General features: G+C 44.5%; 1 protein-coding gene across 2 annotated transcripts in view; it reads left to right on the plus strand.

Moving 5' to 3' along the window:
* LOC137417925 (uncharacterized) overlaps window positions 1-21,390 on the plus strand; it is a 108,176-nt gene extending 86,786 nt beyond the window's left edge. The window contains exons 4-6 of one of the 2 annotated variants that reach the window (XM_068103879.2): window positions 227-367; window positions 19,210-19,341; window positions 19,472-21,390. In XM_068103879.2, coding sequence (XP_067959980.2) covers window positions 227-367; window positions 19,210-19,341; window positions 19,472-20,679 — 1,481 coding nt within the window. In that variant the 3' untranslated portion in view covers window positions 20,680-21,390. The remainder of the gene's footprint in view (window positions 1-226; window positions 368-19,209; window positions 19,342-19,471) is intronic. The other variant, XM_068103886.2, reaches the window with a different exon arrangement.
* Window positions 21,391-21,809: the final 419 nt, after the last annotated feature.

Genomic DNA, 21,809 nt, shown 5'->3' on the forward strand with positions numbered 1-21,809 from the left:
GGCGGGGGGGGGGGGGGGGACCCCGTAACACATGATACGGTTTAAAATACCTTTAGCCAGTGTAGTATACTGCTTTATTCTACCAGGTGAGCACCCAGGGGTGTTGCCCCTATGTTTATATTTTAAATTGAAGAATACGTTCCATGACGTAACATGTTCTATGAACTTTCAAGATTGTTCCGGGTCTCATTTCCCTGCAAAAAGACTGACTCTGATTTGTACACAGGTTATGTCTATCCTGTAAATGTGGAAGGCAGACAACACAGCAATGATTTATCTGTCACAGAAGATTCAAAATGTGCTTCTGCAAAGGAAGGTTCAGATGATATTCATAAGACAAATGGAAGTGCTGCCTGTTTTGCAACTGGTGAGTGGAAATGTAACAAAATAACATACAATCTTTTGTGTTGAGAAAATATAACATTTTCGTCAAAGTGTTAAATATCTTGCATTTTGATTTAGACAAAAAAAATGTGTTATTTGTTTCTGTAGAACTGTGGTTCCAAACCCTGGGGGGCCATGGTGTATTTCTCGGGGGGGGGGGGGGGGGAGGGGTAATTTGAACCATACTAAAAATTCAATACTGTTTTTTAAATTTATATTGTTTTGACTTTGATATTGTTTTGCTTTTTTCCTATTGCAGATTTGACGTTATGGCTTCTGGGAGTGAAAAAAGAAATTATCTTGACGAATACATAAAGCTTGGATTTACGTCCATTACCATGTCTGGCCAAGTGAAACCACAATGTGTGCTATGCCACAAGGTTTTGAGTACTGAATCCATGAGGCCATCCAAGTTGAAGTTGCACCTCGAGACGAATCGCACACAACATGCAAAGCAGAATCCCGAATTTTTCAAGTGGCATGAAAGAAATTTAAAGCAACAGAAGTTGGATGAGGGAGGAGCTTTTGAACAACAAAATGTAGCAACTGTCCAGGCTTCTTATGAAGTTTCTCTTGAAATTGCAAAGAAGAAAAAACCCCACTCGATTGGGGAGACACTCATCAAGCCTTGTACCCTCCTCATTGTCGAATGGGATCTTGGCAAGGCAGAGGCTCGCAAAGTTGAACAGGTGTCTTTATCAAACAACACAGTGCAGCGTCGTATCCGTGACATGTCGGAAGATGTGAAACAACAGATCATCAATGAGATTAAGGCAGCGCCTTTCGGCTTGTTTTTCTTTTCAACTTGATGAATCCACTGATGTTAGTTCATGCTCCCAGCTACTGGCATTCATTCGCTATGTCATGGGAGATGATATCAAGGAAGTATTCTTGTTCTGCAGTGCCCTGGAAACAACGACAAAAGCTAACAACGTCATGGAAAAAATGAAGTTGTTCTCCAATGCGGGAGGAATTCAGTGGGAGAATGTATGTGGTGTCTGTACTGATGGTGCTCCTGCCATGTTTGGTTTCAACTCTGGATTCCAAGCAAAAGTGAATTATGCTGGCACCACAAGCGAAAGGAACCCACTGTATGGTTTATTGCTAAGCCCTCGCTTGTAAGACTCTCCCTCTCACATTGAAGAAAGTTCTTGAAGTCATAATCAAGATTGTTAACTACATCAAGGCAGGTGCTCTCAACACCTTAATGTTCAAGGAGCTGTGCAAAGACATGAACGCGGAACATGAAACGTTGCTGTACTATACTGCTGTACGCTGGCTTTTGAAAGGGAATGTTCCAAACCGCATCTTTGAACTTCGTGCGGAAGTCAAACATTTCTTGAATCTGCAAGGGAAACATGACCTCCTGCAGCATTACGACGAAGAATTGTGGGACGAACGACTTGCTTATCTTGCTGACATTTTCAAGCAGCAGAACCAGCTGAACCGTAAGCTACAAGGAAGAGCGACTAATATTATTCTTTTCCACGATCATCTCAGAAGATTTGTTGACAAGCTCCAAAACTGGCGCAGGAAAGTGAACACAGGAAACATTGCTATGTTCGAAAGAATGTCTGAATTGCAAGATAGCATGGGAAAAGAGCTTGATCCCATACTGAAAAATGACTCTTGAGCATCTGTAGTCACTGGAGCTAGAATGTCATACGTGTTTTCCTGATTTAGACGACGATGAGGCAAAAATTGTGAGGAATCCTTTTTCCGTCAACCTTTATGTGGAGAACATGCTTGAGGCAATTCAGGATGAATTACTGGATCTCCGAAACAATTCATTTGCCAAAGACACATACGAAGAGAAGAGCTTGAAGGAGTTTTGGGTGGGAATCCGTCGCTACCCTAATATCAGCCAGATAGCTATCCGGGTGCTTCTGCCATTCTCGTCTACTAGTTGGGGAGCCAAAGTGCAAAAATGTGCCTATTTAAGGTTTTAGGTGGTCAAACATGTTGTACTTTTTTCGTATGTGTTTTTGCGTAGGTATATACATTCCGCATATGAAATGACTTGTTAACCTGGCCGATCTTCTTGCGAACTCACAGTATGGGCTCGAATCTGGACTTGCGTCCCGATTTCATTAGACCCAAAAATTAGGGGTAGGGGAAATAAGAATGCCTTTATTATATATTTTTAGTTAATAAAACCACTTGTGTTGGGTATCATTGGAAAGGTCTTGCATCAGGCTAAAAATTGCTGGTATGCCAATTTTGATGACGTCATCAATGACATCATCAGAGGTCAAAAGGTCACGAAGTTGAAGGGGAAGTGAAAATCTGGGATACGTGTGCAATAAAAGGGTTAAATTTAAAAAATGCAAAGAGGTTGTAAAAAGAAAACTGACTCATATTTTAGAGGACCTATATAGGAAGTTTTTATTATCAAGAAACTACAAATATATTAGCATTACAGTGTTAACCCCTTCTGTTTCAGGGACAAAATTTGCAAAAATGGATTTTTTTTGGGAATTTTCAGACATTTTCAGAATAATGAAACAAAGATTATTTTGAAGCAGGGAAGGACACATGGGCGGACTGGCCATAGGGCATTTGGGCAATGCCCGGTGGGCTGGGACCGCTGGGTAAAAAATGGGCCGCTGGGCTGGATAAAAAACAGCTGAAAAAAAATTTGTCATGGAAAACTTCTGGCTCTGCCTCCATCCCCGGGGATTCCCCGCTAAATATCAAAAGTTCAAAAGGTCGCCCCTGACTCCTCATTATAATTACTAGCAACGGTACCGGCCCAGTAACACGTACCAGAGAAAACAAATCGTTTGCGCAATGGGCTCTCCAATATTCGATGTGTTCACGGTTTGAATTACGTAACGTAACATTTGTGACGATGTTTGTGACTTTTGTGTTCACGGTAGTGTTTGATGTGACAGTGTGAACGTAATTTCGTAATGTTTTTCGTTTTTATTTTCGTAATCGTTTAATGAACGTTTAATGAACGTTTAATGAGCGTAAGAATAATGTTTAATGATCATTAGATGAATGAATGAATGAATGAATGTATGAATAATGCCATGGCGTCGCGTTGGCAGCAGTGACAATATTAAAATGTTTGCCAAGAACTTCAAAGAGAGAAAAGGAACTTTTATCAGCAATGACGTGTATCCTGAAGTTCTAAGCTGAAGAAGAGGTGCCGTACAAAATCATTCCATTTTTTTTGCTAAAGAAAAGCGAACAGTTGATGTCAATAATCACGATTTGAAACACGATGGAATAATATTTACCGATATGAACAGTGATGTGGTTTTTTAATTGAAATTCTAAAAATACTGTTCACATTTTGATGATTTGTGTGTGATATTTAACGGATGTTAAAATAAATCGCGCCTCCAAATTGAAGCCCCGCCCTCAGAGCGGGTACCGTTGCTCGTCATATATAATGGCGACTCAACCATTTTTACCGCTTTGCTTTGAAGAACGGGAATGAAGGGGGAGGAGCATGTTAATATGTCTGGTTGAAGGCTGTGGGCTGTGAGGTGAGGGGTTTGAAGCCAGATTTTAATCTTACAGCCGCCATATTGGTGCTCACTGTCATTGCGATGCGAAGCGAAAGACGCCTCAGAGCTGTTACATTCACAATCGCTATGTCGTATGTACTCCCGATACGTGTTTCCTTCATTGTAAAAACTACCAAATCAACAGTTAAAAGGATTTTGAGCCGATAGGCCGAGTAAGTTTAGATAGGTCTACTGACTACTGATCTAGTATTGATAACAATGTCGCGAACTGACTTACGATGCTAATTTTTTTTTCCAGCATCTGCATCTGTAACCAACAATGGATAAAGCAAACCAGAAGAGAAGAAAAGGAGGTGCTGAGAAGGAACGTGATCGAAAGAAAAAGAAACTGTCAGATAGTGCTTCAAAGTGCAGAAACCTTTTGGATCTGTTCAAGAGTACTAATACTGGGCCTGGTGAAGTCAGTGAACACGGGGATAAGGATACTGAATCGGTAGCTCGACCATCAGCAGCTGAATTGGTGGATGATCAATTGGCAGATGAATCAGTAGATGACCAATTGGCAGCTGAATCGGCAGAATTGGTGCAAATTGGTGAACACGAACAGGTGCGGTCAGCTGAGAGAGATGTACCTGCTGCAGCTGCTACACTTGCAGAGGAGGGATACCCCTCGATTAACTACTTTAAGAAACCATGCAGAGATGAAGATTGTTTGCTGTTTTGGAATTACCACCGTAATCAAAAAACTGACAACCGAGTGGTCAAGAGGTGTTTCATGCGAAAAGATGGTACAAACAGATGGTGGTTGTCATACAACAAGGACAATCATTCTCTTCACTGTTCAGTGTGCTTGGCGTTTTCCAGCACCTCAGACTGGTCCACGTTCATCGAGGGAATGACTGACTGGCGACATGTACATACACGTGTTGAAGAACAGGAACGCTCTTCTTTTCATTTGAGATGCTCTACAGCATACCTGGTAGATCGACAACAGTCCAGCGTTTCTCACCTGCTCGCACGTAGCCATCATGATGAGGTTAGAAAGACACGACAAGTGATGGAAAGAGTTGTGGATGTGGTCAAACTCATTGATACGAGGGGACTGAGCTCCAGAGGAAGTAATGAAGAAGCAGCATACATACTTGTCAATGAGGAGATCGAACATGGTACATTTCTGGAAGTTGTAAAACTACTTCGGAAGTATGATTCCTGCACAGCCGATCATCTCTCTCACTTTGTCCAGAACAGCAAGAAGCAACATGAGAAGGCAAAGAGTTCACGAGGTCGAGGCTCCTTGGTAACTTTGCTGTCTAAAACTACAGTGAATTATGTTATCACAGTTATCCGGGATAAGATACGTTGGTGGATTTCTGAAGAAGTAACAGACATGTTTGCTGTGGAAATTGATACCACTCAAGACATCTCAACACAAGACCAGTGCTCTGTTGTTCTGAGATATGTTGATAGCACTGGCACTATCCAAGAAAGATTCGTGAGTGTGGTGAATGAAATGTGAGGAATCTACTGGCGAAGCTTTTGTGCAACTTGTTTCTGAAGTCTTGTTAGGACTGAATCTTGGCCTCAAGAACTGTGTTGGAAACTCAACTGATGGTGCAGCAAACATGCAGGGGCGGTACAAAGGCTTCAGTACTCTGCTATCAAAGGAAGCTCCAATGCAGATCCATGTTTGGTGCCACGCACATGTTAAATCTCGTTGTGACTGAAGCTACAAGTGATGTGGTGACTAGCGCATCACTGTTCTCACTACTGAATGACATTGCAGTATTCTTTCAGGAATCTTATCAGCGAATGAACATCTGGAGTTGACACTCCACTACTGTGAAACGAATGGGAACTATCGGAGAAACTAGATGGTGGTCAAAGGATGCCGCCTTGAAGAAGGTTTTTGGTTCGTTCAACAATCCAACTGGAGCACTTTTCATGGAGGTTATCACCACTCTTAATGCCATACTTGTTGCTCACCAGATCCAAGCAGCTGTTAAGGCCAAGATGAAGGGATACATTGCCAGTCTCCTGCAGTTTGAAACAATTCTGACTGCACAAGTATATCTGCATGTATTCTCCCGCACTACAGCACTCTCCAAGTATCTACAAACTGTGCAATTGGATCTGCTGACTGTGCACCAGATGGTGGATGAATTGCTAGAGAATATGCAGATGCTACGATTGCTACGGGATGACTTCCAAGCTTGTCATGATGCAGCTGCAAATTTTGTTCCATGGGCTAATGACCAGCTCGATGAAATGGATGTAAATCTTGTTATGGAAGAGTCCCTTCCTATAAAACGGCAAAGACAGCACAAACGTATTGATGGCGAACTGTCCATAGATGAGGCTACATCAGCTTCTGACCCAGTAAAGAAGTATCGCATTGAAGTGTACAACCGAATAGTGGACACTATTGTGAGCAGCATCGAGCAGCGGTTTGACAGATCAGCAACATCAACATTGTATGCTGATCTCTCACTTCTTCACCCAAGGAACTTTGATCAAGTGCCATCGGGAGCTCTGGAAGAACTGCACAAACATTTGCTGAGATTTGATGATGGTGTCACTGCGGAACAGCTACGAAAAGAACTGCGAAGCCTTGGAGAACAATGGTCAACACTGAAACAATCAGTAGCAGATGCTTATACAGTGCAGGAGGACAATGAGTCTGAACAGGACAGGAAGACTCTGCCAAGTACATGCAAGTCATGTAAAGCCTGTCCTCTCTGCTGATACAAGGTGCTCCTCAAGTTGAACCTCTTCACTGATGTCTACAAGAGCATTGGGCTTGCCTACACGCTGCTGCTAACGCTGCCTGTGTCACAAGTGGCATGTGAATGGTCTTTCTCTGCTTTGAAGAGAATCAAAAGCCGTCTGCGAAGTACAATGACACAAGAACATCTTGAGGCGTTCATGTTGATGTCTGTGGAAAAAGGGAACCTGGCCAAGCTTGACACTGAGGATATCATTGATGGTGTGCCTGCCAGAAGCAGCGAACTGCGCAGGCACCTACTCTCTTAGACATGACATGTGCTTGTGTTACTGAAAATACTGTTACAGACGCGGCTTTAGATGTTATATTGACCGAGCGGTGGTGTATTTAACCGCGTCCGAACAGTTACTCCCCGATTAGAACCCGATTCCACCCGATGTTGACCAGATCGCCCCACAGATATTCAATCGGGAAACCTCTAAAGCGACCGAAAGAGAATGAAAAAGAAGAAGAAGAAGAATACGGAGGAAGAACAGATTTATTATACACACACAGCAATGGATGGAAGAAGCAGTAACACAGCGAATCGTTAACTTACACTATTCATTTTTACTTAACCCCAAGACAACGAGCAGGACAGGACGTTCACACTTACACAGGGGATAATGCAGGCAGGTAGGGCTTGAGGTGGATTGCTTGAGAGGGAGGCAAAGTCGGGAGGCAGCAGCTCGCAATTCCTCGCGGTTTTGGCGGGAAAACCCTCCGTCGTGTATCCGCTGCGGTAGATGTCACTCGCTGGTTCGGCACACCTGCTCCTCTTCTTGTGGTGGAGCCGTCTCCCTCCTTTCAGCGCGTCTCTCCAAAGCTGGTTTCCTTGCCGAGTACCTCTCCTCTTTGGCTTGGAGTGTTTCGCATCTCACCGCTCCTCTTGGTGCAGCCTCTTTGCTCATCTCCCAGGTCATCCCACTCCTGACACCATTGCACTCTTCTCTACCCTCGGGGCGTCCCGACCCGATAAATTTTTACCTACTTTAGTGTGGCACTCAGATGTAGTTCCCTCTACTATTAACTCTACCCTGAGTGCGACAGTTTTACAGATATTCACAAATGAGTAAATATGTCCCCCTGCGATGTTGCACCCTTCTCCTCACAGAAACACACCCACAGGATAACCGAATCGCGGAAAGAATTCGCAAACTAAAGATACAGCCGGTAGGGAGCATTATTTACACAAGACTACGCTGATATTTACACTACGATCCAGGACCTGTTTTTGGAGGAACACATGCAGATGTTATGCATAGAGAGAGCACGCATGCCAGCATCGATACACCAACACACGAGTGCTCTGTGGCCTTACGCCCTTTAATAATGTGCAGAGCACCCCATCCAAGCACCAAAAGCACCACCCCATAACACAGTCAGCACCATCCGGTGCACCAATAAAGTGTTCAACAATCACCGGTGGTGTCGCAGCCGGCCGATGTTCTGCCGCTGGTCTTGCCTTCGTGTGGTGCACTTGGCCTTCTTGCTTCTTTAAAAATAAAGAAAGGTGCCAACCGCGTCCATTTCTGAATTGGGGCCGTCAGGGGGCCAACTATTAGTGGTTCACCTGCATGGCATAGGTGCCACGTTGACCCATAGGTCCATCCACGGGTGGTGCTTGGCCGCAAAAGAACTGCGGTCCATTGTGGGTGGCCACCAAAATTGCGGTCCATATGGTGTATCAATCCCAGCAGCAAGCAGCGAAAGTGCAGGCCCACAACTGCGGAGCCAGCACCTCTCTCTCCTCTCTCTCTGCCCCAAAGCCAGATCCTCGGAGGTGGGAGACAAAAGAAGAAAACAAGTGAGTAAGGTGGTAAGGGCGCAAAGTGCATGCAATAGAAGGTAATGCACACTGGGGGCACATGGGAACCAGGTGAGACAGGTACGTTCCTACCGTACGCCCCCCCCCCCCCATCAGGTAACCTACATTGCCCCTCCCTTACCCCTTACTGTATCCACAAAACACAACACTACCCATAAACATCTACTTTACAAATCAACAAACGTCCCTACTGTCTTCCCCGTTCCTCCCATAAACCAAATTCATCTTCTCTCCCTCCTAACCAATCAAATTTGCCATTTCCAACTCTCATCAAAATTTGCCATCTCCAACTCAACATCATAATTTGCCATCACCAATTCATCATCAGTCCCTCCTAGGGAGGGAGAGATGGAATCACCCCAATGTCTCATCCACGTCGTGATGCGTCTCACAAATCCTCACAGCAATTCTCCTTTCCTGCACACAGAACAAAGAAACACAGGTGTGGAGTCATCATCATCACCACAGGCAAGTGGCTGCGTATGGTGCGACAGGTTCATCAATCCTAACTATTTCCTAAATGACTTTAACAACTTTACATTACCCGGGGTCTTTCCCTGCCAATCCATTGGCCAACTTACACTATGGGTTCTAAAAACCAATTCCCATTGACCAAACTGTGGTGCTTTTCAATTTGGGGTCTCACTCCCCCGATTCATCTCCCGGTGCCCTCGCACAATTTCTGGGCTGTGGTGTGTACCTCTCCCAGCGGGTCTACCCACCTGCACACCTCCACCACTGCAGTTGCCTCCGAGCTTACCTGCTCCTTACCCTAACCTAACTACCTGGGGAAGGCCCTCTGGCGCTCTCCCCACTCGGTGCCCTCTCTGGCACTGGGCTACCCGGGTCCGTCCTCCGGATCCTCGGGCCCCATCCACAACTACCGGCTCCCAGAGCCTACCTGCGGCCTCACCTGGCCGACATCCTCACAGTGGTGGAGTGCCCAACCAACTACACACACTAACAGGCTACACGCCCAGCCATTTCCACAACACTAATGCACCCATCCACAATACCATTCTGCAACCGCACCACAAATGCCAATATCCAACCACAATTTACCTATACCCTCTACCTAACACTTACACTACCCACCCCGGGTACTCGTGAAAGGGGTCCACTCTTCCCCCATTCACACCTTCGCACCATGCACACCACTCCGTACCACTTACTCCAACTCTCTCCACACCACTCATTCTCTGCTCCATATATTCCACACACCTGTACTTGCACACCTGTGCTCTCACACCTGGTGCCACCTGCACCCTTCTCTCCCCAAGCGCATTCGCGCTGATCCACAACACTCGCTACTCATACACTGCTCCACACACCTGTCCAGTTCTCACACAGCATCATCTCATCTAACTACTCCCCTCTGAAACTTGCGCTTCCCAGTCGTCCCTTTAAACTATTGCGCTCCCACGTCATTATAATCCACACTAATCTACCTGCGTCCCCACTACAGGTATCAGTCACTAACTAAACTTAACGTTACCTAATGTCATCTTCTAGGTCCCTATCAATATAACCTAACCCACCCGGGCTAGTTTTCACTGCCATACACCCCATAATCTAGTGCTCCTTTGCCCCCACTATGGGAAGGGTGGCATGGATGCCACCCTTACCACATCGGGCATCTCCCACTACCAATTTTGCACATCAACTTTCAACAAATCAAAAATTTGCCAATCACTACTCATCATCTGCCAATCATTACTGCCACTCCTTTGCCAATCATCAAATTTTGTTTTTCTCTAATTTTGGGGCCAAAACACTATCCTCATCACACAGTCTACTCACTAATGCCTCTCGGTGCGCCAATTCCTGTCCAAAGCCCGGCTTCGTAAAGCCGAGCAATGAATGCGGGTTGTTCCGTGCCGGCAGCTGGATACGTCCCGCATTCGGTGCAGGGAAGGAGGTTTACCCGGGCCGAGATCCCACGCACCATCTCGGCGTGGAGCCATCCAATGTCCCGATCTCGACCTGCCGGAATGCCTCAACAAAAAGTGGTCGCCATGATGACCCTTCCTATCCAGCCGCCCGCTCCGCCTGGTGGAGCACGGATGCGGCCGTTCAAAGCGAGGCCCAGCACGCACCGAGGGCCCGATTCGGCTAAAAGTCGCTCTAACCTCTAAACCGGTTACCGTCGATGCTTCACCTGGACGCTTACACCCCGCAGCCCGTTCCTTGCTCACACATCCAGCCGTTTCCATGCTCCTCATACCTTTCCTTACACACCTCGGTGCACTCATTCCACTCCCAGCCTTGGTCACACACCTGACCACCGAACACCTTGGCACACATTCGTTGGTCGCACACCTCACCAACACACCTCTTCGCACCCCCTCCTCGGTCACCTCCTCTGTGACAATCACAGGTGTGCTCTCATTCGCACACCCAACCACGTGCCTCACTACCAATTCCAGCGTGCATTCCCACCCACGCTCTACCATTCCAGGTGTGCATCCTTTCTCACCTGTCACAACCAACTCACGCTCCTTGTCACTCTCACTACTCTCACCTCCATTCGTGACAGCGCACTCACCCTTACTCTTGACAGCGCACTCTTTCCTCATGCACCCGTCCGTTACACACCTCTCTCGCGCACACTCTTGCGCACACTCTCCCGTCACACCCTCTGTAACACTCACCACAGGCGTGCATTCTTCCTTGCCTTTGACAGCGCACTCTTTCCCCATGCACCTGTCCGTCACACACCTTTCTTGCGCACACTCCTGCGCACACTCTCCCGTCACACCCTCTGTAACACTTACCCAACCGCGCTTCCATGTGCTCCCTCGCACACGCGCTACGACCGACTCACTCTCGCCAGCACCCTCACTCCTTGGCACACACTTTTTCCTCACACACCCCAGAGTCGGACTTTCTCGCACACCTCCTTTTTCGCACACCAGACCTGTCGCACACTTCACCAACGGCCTCTCACGAACACCCGGGTCTATCTCGACCCCCAAGCTTATTAAATCCCCTGGCGCATCATACGCACGACCATATTGGTCACCACTTACACTGGGTCCTCTTCCTCTTCGCTTCTCCTCCATCACCTGCGAATCCCTCATCCGGTTAATGAGCACATCATCACGATCCAAACACAGACTTTGAACCAATTCTTTTATCTCCTCTTTTATCTCTTTCTTATCCCCTCTCCGTCGCTTCTTAATTTCGCTCACCTCTTCTTCCACTTCTTCTAATTTCTGCTTCACCTCTTTTATTTCCCGGTACGTCTCCTCAAGCTCGTCCTCCAAGGCTACCTTGACCGTTTCCATGTGCGTCCTCACCTGCCGGTCCTTCGTCTCCATTACCTCTATCACCTCGTCCAACCTCGTTGTCAGTCCCTCACGTACCATCTGACATTCCCTCTTCGTCGCTATCAAGTCATCTTTTAGTTCTTTCTGTGTCGCTTTTAACCCTCCGAGTACTGCAGTGTTCCTTTGAACCTGCTCCGTTAGTCCTTTTTGTCCCTCCGTCAGGTCCTCTATGCCCCCTTGTAACTTTACAGTCCCCTTTCTCACCTCCTTCTCCATGTGCTCCTTACAGTGCCTCACCTCCTCGCGCACTCCTCCGACCTCCTCACTCACACCTCTTCTGATCTCTTCTCCCATCACTTGCATCTCCTGCCCAGATGCCACCCTCATCTGCTCCATTTCCTCCCTGTGAGCATCCAGTTTGGTTTCTACCCCCATTCTGACCCCCTCTATCTGCTGCCCCATTTGTTTAACTTCCCTTTCCGCTTGGTCCCTCATGTCCCTCAATTTGCCTTCCATCCTGTTTTCTAACCCCTCTAACCCCTTTTGCATCCCTTCCATTTGATTCTCTTGAGTGGCCATTCTGTTTTCTACCCCCGTTAACCCATTTCTCACCTCTTTTATCCCGTTGTCTAACCCCTCAAAATTATTGTCTAACTTCCCAAATTTCTTGTCTAACTCCTCAAAATTATTGTCTAACTTCCCAAATGTCTTGTCTAACCCCTCACCGGTACCCCTCGCTTCGTCCCTCATTACCCCCATTTGGTTTCCCATTACCCCCAATTGCTCACTCCGAGCCCTCGCTTCGTCCCTCATTGACATTGCCCTCCTCATTCTGTTTTCCATTTCTTCATTATTCTTGTCCATATGGGCCTTCATTTGTATAAAAAAAAGGTTCAAATCCATCGGCGGCGCTACTACGGTCGCGGGCGTGGACGCCGTGGCCACCTCGTGCGCGACGACGCTATTTTGCGACCCTGCCACCCTCACTGCTTCGCTCTCCTTATGTCCCTCATTTTGGTCCTGGATCGACCCTGCCTCACTCTCTTCTACCGGAACCCAGCCGTCTTGGTCTGCCATAGCGCGACTTTCAAAATTCGGGTTTTTATTTTTTTTTGGAAAACACAATCAAATTTCGCCGTTATAATTTCGAGCGCGTGAAATGCGCTCCGGATCGAATCCCACTTCCCGACACCAACTGTTACCCTAATGGTACAATTGGTGTCCCAAAATTTGGGCCTAACAAATTTAGTCCCAGGTCCAAATCCCACTCCTGACACCAAATGTTACAGACGCGGTTGTGGATGTTGGTTTACCGAGCGGTTTGGTATGACCGCGTCTGCACAGTTTACCCGATTATACTCGAACGTTGGCCGAGTCGCGCTACGCTAAATCGATTAAGGAAAGGACACAACGGCTGGGTTAAAATGACAAGACACCAGGGGTACAGTTCTCAAGACCTCCGGAGGAGGTTATAATATGGGATATGCGGAACGTTAGATTACAAGGACAAGAGAGACAGCATAGGAAGGTGGGCACTTAATCACGGTCTTATAGTAACCCCGACAGACCACAGATAAACAGGACAAGACTGACTCACACCGGGATTGATGGCAAGGAAGGGCAGGTAGTCGGTGGACAGCACAAGGTGCACCTTGTGCTCAGGGACAGGATAGCGCGGCCCAAAAGATGCAGGGAGGTCTCTCAGCGCTCGGAGGTGGCGTCTGGTTCTCTTCACTTCAAGCTCGGGGCGCATCTGATGTCACGTCCGGTAAGTGGCTGCGTATATCCGGCGTGGAGTGACACGCCCTCGGCTCGTTAGCTCCGCCCCAGATGGAATCGGCCCGCCGCTTCTTATTGGGTGCTGGGGGTTACCGGGCTCCGCCCTTGACGAGGGGCCGACAGTCAGCCCCTTCGTGGTAACCCCGTCGGCGCACATGGGCAATGGCGGCTAACCAAGCCGGAGTGAGGACGCACACTCCCCGCGCGCTGTTGTTGTAGTTGTTGTTGTTGTTGTGGTTTCATGAGGAAGATGGGAGGAGGTATGGGGAGGTCCTAAACTCACTACTGGTGCCATACAATCACATTCTGGTGCAACGAAGAGTCAGAATTAATGGAAACGAGTCCTTAACTGACATAGACGAAAAATAACTCGCAAGATGTCCGAAAGTTGTCTACATGAGATGCGGTGGACCTGGGCACGACATTTAATGGGGGAAAAAGGGGCAGGTCGGTTCTACGGAGTGTTGTTTACAGACAATGGGACTAGGGAATGGGGGATTGGGGATAGTTGGGGAGTATTGGGGAAATAGGGGAATATTTACGAGCGGATATGGAGGCCAAATCCCATATCCGCAACATTACATTTAATTTTCAGTGGATTTTTTTTTTCAAGCATTTCGTCTATTTCCTCAGATAAGCAACATATAAATGAATAATGGGCCGACCTAGGTGAAGGATGCCCGGACCGGTTTTAAGACCCAGTCCGCTACTGGAAGGACATCCAATCAGGGTATCTTGATGCTTTAATCACTCTATGACTTCTGAATGTCTCTTTTAATCCTTTGTTTGGCAGTTAACCCTTATTGACTGAAAACATGAACCTGATTTTTAATACGTTAATTGTTAAATGATGGTTACTGGTATTTGCTCTAAATGAGAACTGCAGCCTATAAAGGCAAACATATCCTCACAAATAAACCAGCCATTCATATGTAGATATTACTGACAGGAAAATAGTGATAATAGAACACTGAGAAAGGCAAAAATGGTCAAAACAAAAGTCCTAACCAAAACCAGACGATACGCTAATGAAGCAATTTCATGATTCCGAAACAGGCGACAGGCGTATCAGAGTATCATGCAATGTTGTACATGGAAGGCTTTCATGGAGCTTCCAATAACCAATAGAAACAAGAAAAAGAACTTGAATTACAAATATTCTCAATGTTTTTAAATGCACATTTGGCCATCTCATTCAGCTGGATCACAAAGCTTAGGATTCCCACAGCAAACACAGGCAATTGTACATTTGACATTGGCTAATTTGCATGGACAGTGAAGTCGACAACGTCCTTTTTGGCATTTGAATGACGTCACGATAATGTGGGGTTTGGGAGCCTTTGTCATTGTGATTGCAAACAAGGACCCATTCTCAATTTTTCGTCCAAATTTTGTTGGGTCTGGTAAAATCGGATTTATATCTGTTGCTCGTTTACAAACAGCTATTTGATGCAGTGCCTGAAGAAGATGTAGCTGAAATGCATCCTCTGTAGCTGGCAGTGAACATGTATCTCCTTTTTTTGTTATAAACAAATGACATCTCAGTTCATCCAGTGAGGAATCATGTGAGGAATGTATATACCTACCCAAAAACATATAAGAAAAAAGTATAACATGTTTGACCACCTCCTTCAGAATTTTGGGTCTATGGCTCCCCCACTATACCTATCTCTGTGAAGCGGGGTTTTCCACACTGTTGAATATCAAATCGAAACAGCGTAATTGGCTCCATGTGGAAGATGACCTCCGCAGTGCCCTGACTGTGACTCAACCACAGATACCCCAATTGGTAGCAAAAATGCAATTTCAGTCATCCCACTGAGTTTTTAATTCTCTTTTTCAGCGCATGCACCACGTCCCTAGTTTTGATTACCTGAGTTGTTGTCAAATTGAGTTTCTTTTTGTGAGATTATAACACACTGCGTTAAATACAGACACAACAGAGGTTTTTATTTTTCACATATTCTTGACTTGGAACCTTTTCATACTGTTTTCTTGTGTGACAGTTCTATTTTATGCTGTCCATAGTGTTGCTACTGATAATATTAAAATCTCATGTCAAACATGCATCATTCGAGCGACGTTGCTTTGTTTGCTTCTTCCAAAAACGATGTAGTTGGGAGCCAGTAATGAACAGAAAAAAACTATGGAACTAAATGTTCATGTTGGCTACTTGGAATTCCTCATTTCCTGTGTAGTAATTTACCAATTCTCATACAAACAAAATAGCCAATTCAAGGAAAAAAACACCTCACAGAATGCACCACAGAGCATCTAGAAATCAAAAAAATTCTGGCGGGCATGCCCCTAGACTGCTTACATGCGCTCCGCCGCCTGCTCCTCACAAAAGGGAGGGGGTGCTGGGGATGTGCTCTGGGAGCGAAGGGGGCCATAACACAAAAAATGTTGGGAACCCTTGCTGTAGAACAATCCAGAAGCAACATGGGACAAATAAGTTCCAGTCGCAGCTTGACGGTGAAGAAGAAGCCGTTTTTGAGAAAATCACGACATCAAGACTCACATCCTATAAAATACAAGTGCATGTCTGGGACTCGCACAACCAAGATTAATATTAAATTAAACAAACACAAAAGTATTCTAGAAAGGCAAATACGTTATAAGTGTAATGTGTGCAGAATGGATTTTGCTTCAACAAGTGACATCAAAATACACACGAGGATCCACACTGGGTAGCACCCCCACAAGTGCTCTGTCTGTGATCAAGGTTTCTTAACAAAAAGCAATTTGAATGAACAAATGAAGATGCATACAGGAGGGCATCGACACAAATGCTCGATATGTGATGAAGGTTTCTCTTACAACAGCAGTTTGAAATTGTATATGAGGATCCATCCAGGAGAGCAACCCCACAAATGCTCAATATGTGACAAAGGTTTCTCTGAAAAAGGCAGTTTGAAATTATATATGAGGGTACATACAGGAGTTTCTCCTCACAAATGCTCGATATGTGTTAAAGGTTTCCCTGAAGAAAGCAGTTTGAAATTACATATGAGGATCCATACAGCAGAGCGTCCTCACAAATGCTCGATATGTGATAAAGGTTTCTCTCAAAAAGTCCGTTTGAAAACGCATATGAAGATCCATACATGAAAACTGAAATCTGAAATAGCAGGACATGACAAATGAGGTTAACAGGATTTCGAAATTGAAGAAACATGAAATTGTACCAGTCATAGTCGGGGCAACAGCGAATCCGAATGAACAAGAAAATCCTAACTGAGTATGTTTTTTGTCTGTTTGTTTGTTTGTTTTTGGTATACAAGATTGAGTCTAGTGTAAGAACTAACATTGATCACAAAAATACAAACTGACACATAAAAGATGATAAAGGGAGCGGGAGACAAGATAGAGAGCAGAGACATCGGGAGATCTGTGAGAGAGAGAGAGGGCTTGGGGGGAGGAGGTAAAAAAAAAACACATGGGCACTGCGAGGACTTCCAGGAAAGAAGTCAGTATTTCAAAAATATGGATCTGGGGTGAATTAACGGGGGTAGAAAATATCAAGGTTTTGGATGGGGGAAGATAAGAGATGGTGCTGAACAGCTGTTTTGAAGACTTGGAGGGAGTAGTGGGATTGAAGAGAGTGAGGGAGTTTGTTCCACAGGCGGCAGAAAAGGGGAATGAAAGAGAGAAGGTGAATAGAGAGTCTTGATTTTGGCAGTTTAACTATAAGAGGGTTGCTGGCAGATCTTGTGTGACCTGTAGGAATATTTGGGGGACAGAGCACAGAGAGAGCTGGGGGAAGAAGGCCAGAGAGGAGTCGGTAGAAGACAGAAAAACTACCAACCTGCTTGCGGCGAGTGAGTGAAAGGCCCTCCGAGTTAGCTTCATCGCGGGAGATTCCAATGATTCTGAAAACTTTGGTTTCAACATCGTGAAGCCGAGCTAGGTGTGCGGCAGGAGCAACGACCCAGAGGGGAGAACAGCATTCCATTGAGCTGCAGATGAAAGCAGCGCATGTGGTGAGGAGCTCAGGTGTGCCAAGAAAGTACTTCACATGATGATGAGATGCCCAGTTGCCCAGTTGGCGACTGGCTTTGGAGGCCAGTTTGGAAATGTGGTTTTCCCAGGAAAGATCATGACAGATAGTGAGACCCAAAAGCTCTTGAGTGACAGAACTTCTTGGAGAGGATTATTGAGAAATTACATGGGAGGGTAGTCCAGACGGTCTTTTTGGAGAGACATAGTAAGAGTGTGAGATTTGTCAGGATTGAAAGACATGTTCCACTTGTTTGACCAGTCTGTGATTTTGTCCAGTTCTGCAGAGAGTGAGGAGGCTGCAGACTGCCGATCTGAGGGATGAGGATAGGAGCGGCAGAGAGTGGAGTCATCATCAAAGAGATGGAGAGGATTTTCCAGAGAGTCGGAGAGATCATTGATGAAGACCAGAAAAGGCACAGGGCCCAGAACACTTCCTTGGGGAACTCCAGCCAGAACAGGAAGGGGAGATGAGAGAAAACCATTCAGGGCCACACGTTGACTACAACCAGAGAGGAAGTCTGCAAGCCATGCGTGGAGATTTCCATGGATACCATAGGAGGAGAGTTTGGTGAGCAAAGCGTGGTGCCAGACCGTATCGAAGGCACGTGATATGTCGAGGGAGACAGCTCTGATTTCCTGTTTGGCAATAAGGACCTCCATCCATTGTTGAGACAACAGAAGCAGCATGTCCAGAGTAGAATGACCTGGTCTGAATCCAAATGGATGATCCGAGATCAAGCCATTGGAGAAGAGGAAGGATTTGATGTCAGAAAAAAAAAATGATTGATTCCATGACCTTGCTGATTATGGGGAGCAGGCTGGTTGGTCTGTTGTTGCCAGGATCTGTTTTTTGCACCTTTTTGTGTGAAGCTTTAATGTTGGCTGATTTCCAAGCAGATGGCAGATGATCTTGAACAAAAGAGAGCATGAAGAGAACAGAGAGAGGGTGTGATATCGCGGCAGAGCAGGATTTTGGGACATGTGGGCTGATGCCGTCTGGTCCAGTTGCGGAAAATTAGAGTCGAGAATTGACAGAAACTTCTCCACCTTGTTGGGATAGAAGGACAAAGATTCCAGGAGCAGCTCGGTATGACTGGTTATGGTGAGTACAAAGAGCAATGGGTTTGTGACACAAGATTTTGAGGCAAACACAGAGTTGAGGCATTCAGCTTTTTCATGTTCATTGTCAGGTGTGTAACCATTTCATGTAAGGATTTGACCTGATACGGCCAGGACTTGGAGGAGGGAGGCAGGTTTGAGAGTTCAGTCTTGAGAGGAGAGAGATATTATTTCCTCGCTTTCCTGAGGGTAGAAAAACACTTGTTCCAACTTTGTGGAAGGGAATTTTGAGAAATTTTTAACGTCAGTAAATTCTCGAAAAACATTTTGATGAATCTTACAATCTATATTTTAATTAAATTGAATTAAATACTTTAACACTGTTGAACACAAATCGCCTTCTTGTTACTTCCAATACCCGCCAGTTTAGCAGTACTTGGACATGTTAAGTAGGGTGGTGTACAAGGGTGATGTAGAGGACTACTTCAGTCGTGCTTAACATCTGGAATTTTTATTTGAAACAATCTTGAACTTCATTATTATATTTAAATGGAAGTATACATTTAATGGTGTAACATGTTCTATGAACTCTCAATATGATTCTCAGTCTCATTTCCCTGCAAAGGACTGAAACTTATTTGTACACAGGTGATCTTTTAAATGTGGAAGGCAGACAACACAACAATTCATCTGACACAGAAGATTCCAAATGTGCTTCTGCAAAGGAAGGTTCAGATGATGTTCACATGACAAACGGAAGTTCTTCCTGTTTTGCACCTGGTGAGTGGAAATGTATAAAATTAACATACAATCTTTTGTGTTGAGAAAATATATAATTTTCGGAAAAGTGTTAAATATTTTACAAATTTGATTTTGACAAAAAAAGTTCTTTGTTTCTTTGTTTCTGTAGAACAATCCAGAAGTCATATGGGACAAATAAGGTCCAGTCACAACGTGACAGTGAAGAAGAAGCCTTTTTTGAAGAAAAAATCACATGATCAAGACTCACTTTGTATGAAATACAAGTTAATGTCTGGTCCTCGCAACATCAAGATTGATGTTCAATTAAACAAACACAAAAAGGTTGTAGAAAGGCAAATACGTTTTAAGTGTAATGTGTGCAGAATGGATTTTGCTTCAACGAATAACATCAAAATACACATGAGGATCCACACTGAAAAAACCCCCGACAAGTGCTCTGTCTGTGATAAAGGTTTTTTGACAAAAAGTAATTTGAATAGACATATGAAGATCCATACAGAAGAGCGACCTCACAAATGCTCGATGTGTGATAAAGGTTTCTCTCGAAAAGACGATTTGAAATTGCATATGAGGATCCATACAGGAGAGCGACCTTACAAATGCTCGATATGTGATAAAAGCTTCTCTCAAAACAGCCATTTGAAATTACATATGAGGATCCATACAGGAGAGCGACCCCACAAATGCTCGATATGTGAAAAAGGTTTTTCTCGAAAAAGCGATTTGAAATTACATATGAGGATCCATACAGGAGAGCGACCCCAAAAATGCTCAATATGTGAAAAAGGTTTCTCTCAAAACAGCCATTTGAAATTACATATGAGGATCCATACAGGAGAGCGTCCTTACAAATGCTCGATATGTGATAAAGGTTTCTCTCTAAAAGGCAATTTTAAATTACATATGAGGATCCATACAGGAGAACGTCCTTGCAAATGCTTGATATGTGCCAAAAGTTTCTCTCAAAAAAGCAATTTGAAATCGCATATGAAGATCCATACAGGAGAACAACCTCACAAATGCTCGATATGTGATAAAAGTTTCTCTCGAAAAGGCCATTTCAAATCACATATTAGGATCCATACAGGAGGGCAACCTCACAAATGCTCGATATGTGATAAATGTTTCTCTCAAAACAGCCATTTGAAATCACATATGAGAATCCATACAGGAGAGCGACCTTACAAATGCTTGATATGTGACAAAGGTTTCTCTCAAAAAAGCAATTTGAAATCACATATGAAGATCCATACAGGAGAACGACCTCACAAATGCTCAATATGTGATAAAGGTTTCTCTCGAAAAGGCAATTTGAAAGAACATATGAGGATCCATACAGGAGAGCAACTTTACTAATGCTTGATATGTGACAAAGGTTTCTCTCAAAAAAGCAATTTGAAATCACATATGAAGATCCATACAGGAGAACGACCTCACAAATGCTCAATATGTGATAAAGGTTTCTCTCGAAAAGGCAATTTGAAAGAACATATGAAGATCCATACAGGAGAGCTGAAATCTGAAATTCCAGGATATGAAAAATTAGGTGGAGGATAAAAAATGACAGCTTAAAAAAATATTAAATTCATTAATTTGGTTCTCCATATTCTCATAATAGAGAATTATTAAAAAATTGATTGCAAAAACTCAAATGGTAACAGAACTTAATCTCTCAATCTGATCTTGGATCTCATTGCACTTCTTTCAGGGTTTTACTTCGGTTGCCAGTTTGTAATTCTTGCCTGTGTCCTTGCCATGTATCCAGCCAAGTTCCATTTGAGGTTTTTGATTGTGACAAGTGTTTAGGAATTTTGTTTTCTTTCTGATTTAGTTGTTTTACTTGTCCCTTTTTGGTTATGCCCAGATGACAACTTTCCATGGCAATTTGGACACCAATTGTTGCTCAATCTTTCCTGTAGTCTATGTTTAATTGACATGTGTGATATGGGGACAACACTGTTGTTGTAAAAAATATTTCTCAGAAGAAGTCTCCCACCTATGTTTTTCATGAAACTTTCTTTAATTTGTGAAGGGTTTCGCAATAAAGAGATGTCCTCAAAGCACAAATGCACTGTCTGTGTTATTGGGAATTCTAGGAAAGATACCCGTCAATGAAGGGGGTTCGTAGATGTCTGACCTGAATTGAGAAATTTACTTTAGAGTGTTTATTGGTAGAAACGGGAATTCATTCTAAATATCACCCAAAATCATCACGACTTCATTCAATTAGATATTCGAAATCTGTTTTGTTTTCAGACAATCGTAACGCATTATCCAAACAACTATATGGGTATATGAATAAAAATTGATTGTTTAAAACTGTAGGATGTATATTTTGTGTGTATATTTGGAGGTGTATATTTAGTAAAGTTAGCTAAGTGGTAACCTTTTTTCTACAAACAACTTTTTCCACCCTCGAGAATGATGTTGTTAGACGAGTAGCAAAATTACCTTTAAAACGATGTATTCGTTGTTTGTACTATTTT

The sequence above is a fragment of the Myxine glutinosa genome, chromosome 1 (assembly GCF_964187855.1).
Source record: "Myxine glutinosa chromosome 1, kmMyxGlut1.1, whole genome shotgun sequence".
Taxonomy (NCBI): domain Eukaryota; kingdom Metazoa; phylum Chordata; class Myxini; order Myxiniformes; family Myxinidae; genus Myxine; species Myxine glutinosa.